Source organism: Bos javanicus, chromosome 19 (assembly GCF_032452875.1).
Source record: "Bos javanicus breed banteng chromosome 19, ARS-OSU_banteng_1.0, whole genome shotgun sequence".
Lineage (NCBI taxonomy): Eukaryota > Metazoa > Chordata > Mammalia > Artiodactyla > Bovidae > Bos > Bos javanicus.
Genome location: NC_083886.1, coordinates 13,303,293 through 13,316,151, shown reverse-complemented (window position 1 = coordinate 13,316,151; position 12,859 = coordinate 13,303,293). Strand labels below are relative to the sequence as shown.

The window sequence follows — 12,859 nt, the reverse complement described above, 5'->3', positions numbered from 1 at the left end:
ACTGGTTAGTAACACAAGGGTATAATTTCTCAACTTCTCTTCCAATTTTTCCAGTTATCTGTCTATCCTAGTTTTATTTTAAAAAAAAGTCCTAAACCATCTGCTGACCCTCCCTCCCTGGCTTCTTGGCCTTCCTGATTCATCTTCCACTCTCAGCTTCCCTCACCGCACCTACCGTACTGGCTTTCTGACATGACCGAAACATTTCATGTTCCCACTTCAAAATCTTTGTAATTGATATTTTCTGTAACTCTTTCTTCTCAGATGTACGCACGGCCTATTCATTCACCTCTTTAAAATTTTCTCTGGCCTCAGCTGCGTTCCAAAGAGTGCTGACCTCTAACTGTTTGTCCTTAGTTGGCTTCTTGATTAGTCTTTAAGGAGAGGGCAGCTTTGAGGCATACTCTTGCTCTGTTCTATATTAAGAATTTCACCTTTATTTATTAAAATATTACAAGTGGTTGGGAAACACCTAACCTTTTACAAACATAATTACATATCAGTTTTTATTTAAAAGGATGCTTCAACATTGATTATTATGATATTCTTTTCTTCATGATATTCAGAATATAGGGAATTGTTTTGCTTTGGTGGTCACTTGTATTTCGTGCCAGCTGCCAGCCTGCCTCTCAGCTGCAGAACTAGGATTTGAAGAACTAACAGCTAATAGTTTTAACCATTGCAAATCTTATATTTTAATACTATTTATCTCCCTCTGATGAGTGATTGACTGGCTTAAGCGTCATTTCTCCCCTCCCAGCTAGCTAAGATAAGGTTTTGGTGAGTATGTCTTCTTAAAATCTTGCCCTACGTTCTGCTCTGTCTACCTCACTTAAACCTGTTTTGTTAAGATTTAGTTCTTCAAAATACTTGTTCTGGCAAGAGCGTTGTGAGATTGGCTTGTGAGTTACTCCTTGTGGAAATGTATATCTTTTTCTGGGAATATGCATTAAGAAATATAGATATGTTCATATCCTCTGATTTCAATTTTAGAATTGTAGCCTTTGGAAAATATACATATTGAAGTATAGAAACATATCTCTGGGTGGTAGAAATTCTGAGATTATTTTCTTTCTCTCATTCTTTTCTGTTTCTTCCTGGTTTCTTCAGTAGTCACCATCTTTCCTTCCTCTTTGGTTCTCTTCTTTTTTCTTTTCTCTATTTCCCCTCAGTACTTTATTGCTTTATTTCTCTTAGTATTAAAATGTTTAATGAGGGAGAGAATGTATGTGAAATCTCTGTATTTTCTCTTCCATTTTGTTTTGAACCTAAAATTGTTCTAAAAAATTAAAGTCCTCTTTTATAATAAAAATAAGCAAATAAAAAGTATGAGACTTTAAGTAGAGGAGGCTAAGTAAGTTTTTGTTGGGATAATATTTGTTTCCTAGGAACTCAATAAATGTTTACTGAATCATTTTTTTGCTTTGACTAAGCAAAGATCTGGAGAAGGCAATGGCATCCCACTCTAGTACTCTTGCCTGGAAAATCCCATGGACGGAGGAACTTGGTCGGCTGCAGTCCATGGGGTCGCTAAGAGTCAGACACGACTGAGCGACTTCACTTTCACTTTTCACTTTCCTGCACTGGAGAAGGAAATGGCAACCCACTCCAGTGTCCTTGCCTGGAGAATCCCAGGGACGGGGGAGCCTGGTGGGCTGCCGTCTGTGGGGTTGCACAGAGTCAGACACGACTGAACTGACTTAGCAGCAGCAAGCAAAGATCAGTCACTCAGTCATGTCCAAGTCTTTGTGACCCCATGGACTGTAGCCCTTCAGGCTCCTCTGTCCATGGAGTACTCCAGGCAAGAATACCGGAGTGGGTAGCCATTCCCTTCTCCACGAGATCTCCCTAACCTAGGCATGTTTACTATTAGTAAAGAATCTTCCTGCAATGAAGGAGACCCAGGTTCAATCCCTGGGTCAGGAACATCTCTTGGAGAAGAGAATGGCTACCCACTCCAGTATTCTTGCCTGGAGGATTCCATGGACAGACCTGACGTATCAGGACACACCTGAGTGACACTAAGCAGAGGTTCTTCTGTGTATGAGAAGTGGGCTGTTTCTGTTTTAAGCCTGTATCCTATGACCTAAAAATCAGGGAAACTATAGAAGCATTAAAAAAAAAAAGAAACATTTCTTTTGATGAATCATTGTTTTAGGAACTAAAAGTGTTTTAAAATTTAAAATATTTTAATGCCTTCCATTTATGTGAAACTATTAAGTATACTCTTAAAGAATCTTATATGATACTTGTTTTTAAAACCCCTTCCCAGAGTATAAGAACTGCATGAACTTAATTTCTTTGTTAGGTGGAAGGCATTGAAGTGTCCTGAGGTGTAGCAGTTACATTGCACAGGCAATGGAATCGTCACTGCTTCTTATGTACTTATGTTGTTAAGATTCAGTTAAGTGTTTATTTCTTCAACAATGATACATGTCATGATTAGATTCCCACAGATATTTTTTAAGATGTGCTCCTAGTTGGAGATTTTTCTTGCTCCTAAGAAATTTAATCTTTCTTCTTCATTAGTTATTTGAATTGTGTGTTAAATGTCTTATTTTAGCTTATAAATCACCACAGTATCCAGGATGGTTATGCCCATATTCATTTTTTTCTTTTTTTCACAGCATGGATTAAAGTTGTTTAAATACGTTTTCTTTCTCCGTCAGTGGCCCCCCCTGGAAGCCCTGGGCCCATTACTCGGCACGGGTCCTACGACAGTTTAGCTTCTGACCATAGCGGACAGGAAGATGAAGAGTGGCTGTCTCAGGTGAGACTCGGAAACATCGGGTCTATTAAGGTGACAGAAAACAGAGCTCCATTTCTCTCTCTTTATTCTCGAAATTAAAAAAAATTTTTTTTCCTTAGAGGAAAATGGGCAGAATTCGGGTTATTTTTAGGATCATCAAGAATTAATCATCTTTCCATATTAAGAATTTCTCAGAAATACTGCTGCAGGGCTACATATACATATATTTTATACACACATATACATATATGTGTGTGTACATTAGCTTTCATGCAGAGAACATAAAGTACGAATATCTTTCAAACAAGCCATTTATATCCCCCAGAACCCTGGATTTCAGATGGACTGTTTGGATTAAGATAAGAACTGGCCTGGTTAAAATGGTGAAGCCATTCAGCAATCTTCAGGCTTTCTTTTGTGGAGGCAACATTTTCTGAAGACTGGGCCCAGACTTTGATTAGGGAAGTTCTGCCTCCTAATTTGCCCAAGTGCTGGGCTGGCCTTCCTTTCCTAAGCTCCTGTAACGTGGCTTCCAAGGGTCTCCAAACCAGTCCTGTAACAGCTTCCACTGACCCTTCCTCCCCCTGCCAGGTGAAGCTGTCTTCATCTCAAGGGCTTTGAAATAAAAGATACTCGGGCAGATTTCAAAATGATGAGATTACAAGTGACTTCATTACAGATGCTGTTATGTCTGTTTCAAGTCTGACATCACTGGGCGAAGTTAATGACCGGGTCTCGGATTACCAAATCCCGCGGCTTTTCAGCAGACAGGTGCCTCCTAGGGGCCCGGGTGCAGTTTCACTGCTTTCTCAGGGAGGAGAGCCCAAACTACTAAAGGGAATCTGGAAACCAGAGAATGAAATTATTTCTAGGTGACAGACATTTCATCACACTGAAAATACTCACAGGAAAAGCTCCTTTAGGTTGCACATGGAGGTGCATCCTTTTTTGAGGATACCACAAACGAAGCTTTTAGAAAAAGGATGCTGGCAGAGAAACCACTGTCCTTCACTTCAACTTTTCAATTAGAAAAAGGGGTAATGTGTGCTGTCAGTGTGAAAGTATACACAATATGTTTGTACTGCACACAACAGGAGGATGAGCTGGAACATCTGGCCATCGCCTCAGTGAAATTGCACAGGCATCTGTTTACCTCTCGGCTCTGTGACACTGATGGTTTTGAGCTTAAAATACACAGCATGCTCTATCTGTGGCCTCATTTATGTTGCTGAATACAACTCCTTGAATGAGAAATCACTGTCCTAAATCTGAGTCGTTTTCTCCCCGTGATTAGCGGGAATGTGGATATTGTTCCAAGACCATGGTGCTTTTGCCCGTTAGGACTTCACAAACACGGAGCTGCACTCCTAGAACCTTTTCAGTTGTGTTTTGTTAAGAATTAATCACCACAATCAGAGAAATGTGATTAAATATAGAAGAACTCAGGGCAACACTAAGGCCCATGGGAAGTCAGTTCTATGAACTGTGTGTATAGACGTGGATGTAGCAATTATAAGACATTGAGAAATAGTGTCTCACCAAAGGTTTGCATATTTAGTCTCTTATTCAAGTCGCTCGTTTATAAAATCACATGTTTATTTTTAGGTTTTACCGCATGTCTTCCTCTCTGCTTTGTCTAATATTGGCAACATTCCCTGCCTCTTCCATAGAGCATGAAATTCATAAGGCATTTTGGTATTACTGTTCTGCAGCATTTAAAATACCTATGTCAACATTCATGGGAGCTGAGGAAACACTGTAGTTAAGAAATGGTATTTTTGAAGACAAATCTAGTTTGAGAGAAAATTTGTAATCCTGTCTTCCTTTAAAAGTGAATTTGGGGGAATTTTGAGGAAAGTATAGTAAATATTACAATATTTAATTGTGGAAAGAAACTGGCTGTGAGTGTTAAATTATTTCAGACGTTTTCTTATCCTTGGATAGTTGAAGAACAACTTCGCGTTTGTTATGAGCTTAGTCCTCAGTGAAGGAATTACTTTTAATATGTGGATTGACAAGTGTAGTGTTCATTGTATGCCCGCAGAGTGATAAGGACTGTCTAGAATGAGTGAAAAAAGTAGTCCTTAGGCAGCTGATGCTAGGTGTATGAGGCAGGCAACTGGGCCTTTTATATTCGTGTGATTTTTGCGTTGTGTGTGTGTGGGGGGTGTGTGTGTGTTTATACACATACAAACACTAAATGAATTTTTATTATATTATGACAAAAACCAGTAGATGGATGTAGTGAATGTCTATACAGGCTGCTGTTGTCACAACTTTCTGATTGTGGATGACACCCTCTCCCTCTCCCACTAGGTTAAGATGGGCTTCTTGGAGAATGTGAGCGTTCAGAGATGAGATGGGGGGATCATGAAAGGCTCTCAGAGGGTGGTCATGGTACATCTCAATCATGATTTCTGATCTGTTCCAGGTAGAAATTGTAACGCATACCGGACCCCACAGACGTCTGTGGATGGGTCCACAGTTCCAGTTCAAAACCATCCATCCCTCAGGCCAAACCACAGTCATATCATCCAGTTCATCTGTGTTGCAGTCTCATGGTCCAAGTGATACTCCACAGCCCCTTTCAGATTTTGATACAGATGATCTTGACCTCAACAGTCTCAGGTAAGAAATAAGAACTAGAGAGAGATTTGACCAGATTAATATGTTCGTTTGTGGTGAACATCTTAGATAATCTTTACATTTCCCCCCTTTACACTGTGTCATGTTGCAGAACACATGTTGTTGCACTGTGACTTGTGATTCATTATTAATCACTGAGGATCTTACGTGAGATCTCATCACCTCCCATAAATATTTGTGTTCTAGATTGTACTTTCCTGGATCGAATATTCAGTGCACTTTTAAAGCCATCCTATTTTATGTTGCCTTTCTCGTATTTCTGATTATCCTCTCTCTCTGTGTTTTCATCATATATATTCTTTGATCCTCACTTGTAAGAATCATTATACAAAGTTTACAGTATGCTTTTTATTTTTAGGTTTTTTTTTTTAAACATAATTGAGAACTTTTTGATTTTTGCAACTTAAATTTGCTTAGCAATTTAATTTGTTATACCAAGACTTGACATATCAAGGTACAACAGATGATGAAGGGCCCAGTCTAATGCAATATGATTTCCTTTCTTTGTGTTCTTTTCAGAAAAATTTCTACATTATATGTTTATTTCAATCTAAAATAACCCTCTCACTTTTTTCTTGCATCTCTTTTTTAAAAAATTGTTTGAAAAATGTGTTCCAATCATATGTTGGGAATATGTTTTTATTCTACTTCTTTGTCAACATTAGTCACAAATTTTTATACTGTAAGTATACAAATATATAACCAATTTTTATTCTTTGTTAAGGCAAAAGCTGTTGTAGAGGTGAATTAAGACTAGTTTCTTCTTTCTGTTCAGTCGCTAAGTTGTGTCCAAATCTTTGCGACCCCGTGGACTGCAGCACACCAGACTTCTCTGTCATTCACTATCTCCCGGAGTTTGCTCAAATTCACATCCATTGAGTTGGTGATGCCATCCCACCATCTCATCCTCTTTAAGAACAACTCATGTAGTGCTTCCCGGGAGGTGCTAGTGGCGAAGAACCCACTGCCAATGCAGGAGACATAAGAGACCCAGGCTCGATCCCTGGAAATGTTCCCTGGAGGAGGAAATGGCACCCTCCTCCAGTATTCTTGCCTGGAGAATCCCACGGACAGTGGAGCCTGGTGGGCTGCAGTTTGTAGGGCTGCAGAGAGTCAGACACGACTGAAGCGACTTAGCACACATGCACAGGGAATGAACATGTCTCCTGTAATACCTTTTTTTCAAGTATTTTAGTTTTCTTTTGTTTTTTATTTCTTCTTTTTGCTCTTTTGGGTCTATTATATTTTCTTCAGCTTTCTAGAAATAGAACTTTTCTTAAGTTGTGAGGCAACTCGGTGGATGCTGGACCATTTTTCACAGAAAGCAGTTATAAAGTATGATCCATTTTCAGGAAGTCAGGCAGAGTCAGTTCTCAGCTTAGTGATTCAGTGCATATTCATCTGTTTTTGTAGGTTATTCTGTTACTTAAATAGTAATAAAATGGACCTATAAAACTATGTTTATTCTCTTTACTATTTACAAGATTCTCAGCGACCACCCTCCCTGCCTTTTTTTCTGATGACTGTCACCTGCTGTTCTGATAAGATCCTGTCCTTTTTCTTTAGAGAACATCTCCAGCTCTGTACACCCAGCTCTGTTCCTTTGAGTTTTTAAAATTTTTATTTATTTGGCTATGCTGGGTCTTAGTTGCTGCATGCAGGATCTTTATTTGCAGCATACAGTTAGCTGTGGCATGTGGGATCTAGTTCCCTGAACAGGGATTGAACCCAGGCCCCCTGCATTGGGAGCGCAGAGTCCCGGGGCTGGCCCTGTTGCTTGGTTGTGGACCTCCTCTAGCTTTCTTCGTTACCCCTCATTTCAGATGCAGGTCTTTGTCTAAGAGCTCTCTAACTTGCTGCTTCCGACAGAGCTTTATTCCTGAAGTCCTTCTAGAATTTTCCTCAGGGACTTTTCCTTTTTCTTGTACTACAAAGCTCCTGGTATTTATCTTTAAATTGTTTATATCCTATTTGTTGAGCATGTGTAAATACTAGAAACCTTTATATTAGTCCCAGGTTTATAATTTTGTTGTATTTTGCTTGCAGTTTATATTTAAAATTTTGAGCATATGAGCCCTTGGTTAAGATCTTAACCCCATTAGAACACAATTTTGATGAAAAATTCAGACTTATCTCACATTATTTCAATTACGTGTCCTGTTTAGTACCATTTCCTGCCCCACATCCAATTAGAAATCCCACTCCTGATATTCTCCTCGTCTCTGTGCGCCATCACTTTATCCTGGCTCCTTACATCTGGTTCTACAATTCTTTCGGCATTATGGCTGCTGATTTTACTTTCTCCTTTAAATTGTGAAGTCTTGTTTAGATCTTTTGGTGCAACCAGCCCTTCACATCCAGTGCCTTCTCCTGTACCCCAGATCACCGAGAATCAATATGATGCTGTGATAGTCTGCCTTCCTGTATCCTCACCAAAATGGCAACTGTCAGGTGTGCTGTTGGCTGTCATATCCATGAGGGGATCAGGAATGGCTAACCTCAGAGTTGTTTCATCACTCAGTTGTGTCTGAGTCTTTTATGATCCCATGGGCGATAGCCCGCCAAGATCGTCTGTCCGTGGGATTTACCAGGCCAGTATACTGGAGTGGGTTGCCATTTCCTTCTCCAGAGGATCGTCCCGACCCAGGGATCGAATCCATGTCTCCTGCATAGGCAGGTGAATTCTTTACCACTGAGGCACCAGGGGAGCCTGGCTAATCTTACAGCTGCTCCTTACTTGGAATAGGGATTTAACATGTAGAAAAAGGTCAATGACGTATTTATGAATAGACCTGAGAAATAGATAATGTAAAAGAATGAGATATAAAACCTAGTTTTCCATTCAAGGTTAGCTCCTGGGAAATCAACTTCATTTCATTTTTTCATCTAGTTAATTAATACATCCATTGTTTGATACATTTTATATATGTATGTTGTGATCTTTCTGTGTGAGAACATTTAACTTCTACTCTTTCAGCAAACTTCAGTATTATCAAAACCGTAGTTACTGTGTGATACATTAGATCCTCACACTTTAATCATGTTATTAAATGATATGTAATGAATATAACATAAAGCGCAGCGTACAGTTCAGTGGTTTTAGTGTAGTCACTATGTTCTGCTGCATCCTCCTAATTCTGGGACATTTTCATCACCCCTACCAGTTTGTTTTTATTTTTGTATTTTTTTTTATGGAAACATTTCAAGCATATATAAAATTTGTAAAATTAAGAAGAATAATAGACTAAACCCCTGTGTATCTGGTGCCTGGTTTCAGTACATCAGTTCTTGGCCAGCCTTCTTTCATCTAGCCCAAAGCACACTCCACCCACAACCCTGGCTGATTCAGAAACTCCAGTGGTATAAATTGAATTAGTAATAGGAAATTTATTAGCCCACATAAGTTATTTAGACTGGGAGGCAGCTTTAATTTGCATGCACTGAGCATATCTAACAGACTAGCTGCTTGTTTTTCATTAAGACCCAGAAAACAGCTCTTCTAGAAACTTTAAGTAAACTCTTCCTGTTTTCTTATTGGCCCACGTTTGCTTAGACCCACTCATTGCAGACCTAATTAATCTCACCATGAGACGATGGGATCACCATAACTGGCTTGGGAAAATAAGCTGATATAGAAGGGCTACTGGGTCGTACACCGCTAGAGCAGTGATCAGTTATTAGCATACCAGCATTTCCAACTTCCAGTGCTAGGTCAAATGCATTTTTCACCTCCCTCCTATTTCTTCCTTTCATACAACAAACACATACACATTCCTACTGTGCTTTCAGTGAGGACCCTTTTTCTACAGTCCGTAATTGAAATGTCAGGCTTCTGTAATGTCTCATGGTGCTTATCAACTTCTTATCTTCATCAATATCCGTTATAAACTCTATGCATAAGCCAAATCATGCTCGTCAAGATGACCTGCATTTATCATGCTTGGCCACAAATCCAGGGGTTTGCTTTTTCTACTTCTGTCTTTAAAGGGATCTTCTTGCTCCTTTGCATATAAATACATCATCCTAACACTGTATAGAGGTCCAATTTCTGTTCCAGCTCCACAGAATCCTCTCACTCTGCTGTGGACCATGCATTCATTCCCTCATTTCCTCTTTTCAAGCTTTTTTTACCTATTTCATTTATTTTCACACTAGTTTTCCTTTGCATCAGTCTTGAATGCTCATGTGCTATACCATGTATCTGCACACAGACTGCATTTTGTGTTTTGGTTCTGCTTGTTCCTAGAATACTACTGACACATAACTAATACTCAACAAATACTTATTGAATGAATGCATTGCCAAAACATACACACTTAGACTATTATGGTAAGTCTTTTTTCCTTTAAGTTGCCTGGGCCTCTCAGCTCTTTGGGCCATACAGAAATCCTTCAGTGAATAGTGCAGAAATACAGCTGGAACTAGACTCTTAGCATTAATAGATTTACCATTCCCAAGCAACTTAAACTCATATGTAGTAAATTGCAATTTTGCTGACATTCTAATTGATTCTTACATGCTAATTAGTGATATTGTGGAGGTAACTCAGTTAGAGTGTAGAGATTTTAGCTAACCCCCTGGCAGCCACATCCCAACACAGCTGTGTTATCCTGTGTTGTTTTTCAGTCGCTAAGTCATATCCGACTCTTTGCGACCCCATGGACTGCAGCATGCCAGGCTCCCCTGTCCTTCACTATCTCCTGAAGTTTGCTCAAACTCATGTCCATTGAGTCGATGATACCATCCAACCATCTCATCCTCTGTCACCCCCTTCTCCTCCTGCCCTCAATCTTTCCCAGCATCAGGGTCTTTTCAAATGAGTCAGTTCTTCACATCAGGTGGTCAAATATTGGAGTTTCAGCTTCAGCATCAGTCCTTCCAATGATATTCAGGACTGATTTCCTTTAGGATGGACTGGTTGGATCTCCTTGCAGACCAAGGGACTCTCAAGAGTCTTCTCCAGGACCACAATTCATAAGCATCAATTCTTTGGCACTCAGCCTTTTTTATGGTTCACCTCTCACATCAGTACATGACTTCTGGAAACACCCTAGCTTTGACTGTATGGTCCTTTGTCAGCAAAGTGATGTCTCTCCTTTTTTAATATGCTGTCTAGGTTTGTTATCCTATGCTTGTTGCCATATGTAAAATAATTTTCTTTAAGGATTTTAAGGGAGTGGCTCAAATTTTTGTATCAATTGATATCTTTTAAGGAAGACAATGATTCTATTCATGAATTTGAAGATTCTTAAAAGTCTTCATCTCCCTTTTTTAACCTTTTATTTTGTATTTGAGTGTCACTAAAATATAGTTGTGATAGTTTCAGGTGCACAGCAGAGTGACCCAGTCATATATATACATGTATCCATTCTCCGCCAAACTCCCCTCCCATCAACTTTGAGCAGTTTCCTGTGCTATACACTAGGTTCTCATTAGTTATCTGCTTTATACATTGTATATATGTTAGCCTGTGTCTCTCAACTCATCCCACTTCTCCTTCCCCACCTTGGTGTCTATATACTTGTTCTCTTCATCTGTTGCTCTACTTCTGCTTTGCAAATAGCTTCCTATGTACCATTTTTCTAGATTCCACATACACTTTTCAGATGTCAAAGGATTCAGCATAATTTGTTTTGTGTCTTCTCTCGTTCCATTTCATTTGCCCCTTTGTAAATGAATATCCGTTTTTCAACCCCTTAGCTGTTGAAAACCACACAAAGAGAAGAAGGGGTCCAGAGTGTAGAGAATACTGTGCTTTAAGTCTTTTGAAAGAGCCTTAGGGACTGCAGTTCACCCATTTGCCTTGTTTTAGAGTGAATGGTTCTTTAATGGACTGGGCTATTCCAGCATTGCCGATTTAAGGGCTGTTGTAGCATGGGACAGTTTGGATGCTGGTAACATATGTGAATTAAATTCAATTGCATTGCAGGATCCAGCCAGTCCGCTCTGACCCAGTCAGCATGCCAGGGTCATCCCGTCCAGTGTCTGATCGAAGGGGAATTTCCACCGTGATTGATGCTGCCTCAGGTAGAAGACTGCATACAAAATGTTTAATGGCTTTTTCCCCCATGCCTTTTTAACTTCTTTTCTTGCAAATGTAGATACTGTATATTTCTTGCCATCTTTCTCTTCTCTTGGGGAAGGAGGATGAGGAGGGATGGCTGCATGTGAGCAAGCAAGTGTGCGTGCACATGAGTGTGGCAAGTTGTGTGTGTGTTTGTGTATTAAAACAATACTGTGCCTACATTTGTTGCTAAACAATGCCATGCATTTAAATATTGTTAAGGTTGGTGAATGATACCGTGGAGTTGGCACTTGATTAAATGTAATGAACACAGTATTGAAGGCTACAGGGTTGATGACTGTTTTGGCCTTTGATCTCTCAAATGTGGAAAAGCAACCTTGACAGAGAACGTAAATACAATATATGGATTCAATTTACTCAACCTGTGGAGTATCAAAGTGCCTGATCTGTGGAAGCAGAGAGTCCAACTGCTATAGCCTAAATGGCTTTATTATTGAAAGCATGAAATTTAGAAATTCATTAACTTAAGTCCATCTAAAACAGTTATTAACTTCCTATCCTTGGAACCAAGCCACGAATATGTATCCTTGGTACCTGGAAATAGGTCTTTGCCTCTATAGGTGATGGTTGCTAAATTAATATTGTAAAATTGTTTTTGGCCCCACCTGCCAAATAACAGAACTGTTTTCCATGATACATTTTCTCATCTCTAAATGCAGTGATAACAAAAGTAAGGACAGTGATGCTTTCTATATGGCACAGCTGTGGAGCATCTGAAACTTGCATACAGCAGGGTTTCATCAAAAAAAAGTCTCTTACAAGTAGAATTATTAAACACCCGGCATTAGTCAAACAGTTGAGTCAGAGAGGATTTTAATCTATAGCAATTTCAAAATCCCTGGAGACAGCTGATCTGATTGAGGCTTAAACTGTGAAAGAAAATGGAAACAAACACAAAACTGATTTGTGAAGGCCACTTTTAAAAGACCAAAGCTTCTGTTTCTGATTCCGTCTCTGGACGTTTCGAAGTTTGAAAGCTAATGGGTTTTGTACTTTTCCTTGGCTTTCTGAGCTGTTTGTCAGTGGATTGCACTTTGTGTCTGAGCGCATGGTCCACGTTGAGGGCTATGCTTCCATCCTTAGTGTAAACTTGTATTTTAGAGGACTCATACTTGTTCCTCAGCTTTAGCTTGGCAACCAGGGTTGTCCCCTGGAAACCAGCACAGCAATATCTAAGGTCCCTAGACTTGCACTGCAAGAGATATTGAGATAGGTGACCTAATAAATCTTTTTGATAGTTTCGGTCTGAGAACGCTTAACAGATCCTGTTCATATGGAATTATCATTTACAACTGTGAATCCTGGAAATGATATATTTTAACCTGAAGTGTTTTATTCAAGATTACAGTAGCAGGCTTTGTTGATTGGGGGGTTTGTTT

The 12,859-nt window shown here is 39.5% G+C and overlaps 1 protein-coding gene across 10 annotated transcripts in view; it reads left to right on the top strand.

The window, feature by feature from the left end:
- The window catches only part of BCAS3 (BCAS3 microtubule associated cell migration factor), a 590,167-nt gene that overhangs the window by 296,374 nt on the left and 280,934 nt on the right, over positions 1-12,859 (top strand). For all 10 annotated transcript variants that reach the window (XM_061390224.1, XM_061390222.1, XM_061390227.1 and 7 more), the window contains 3 exons: positions 2,670-2,770; positions 5,181-5,377; positions 11,325-11,422. In XM_061390224.1, the coding sequence (XP_061246208.1) occupies positions 2,670-2,770; positions 5,181-5,377; positions 11,325-11,422 (396 nt within the window). The remainder of the gene's footprint in view (positions 1-2,669; positions 2,771-5,180; positions 5,378-11,324; positions 11,423-12,859) is intronic.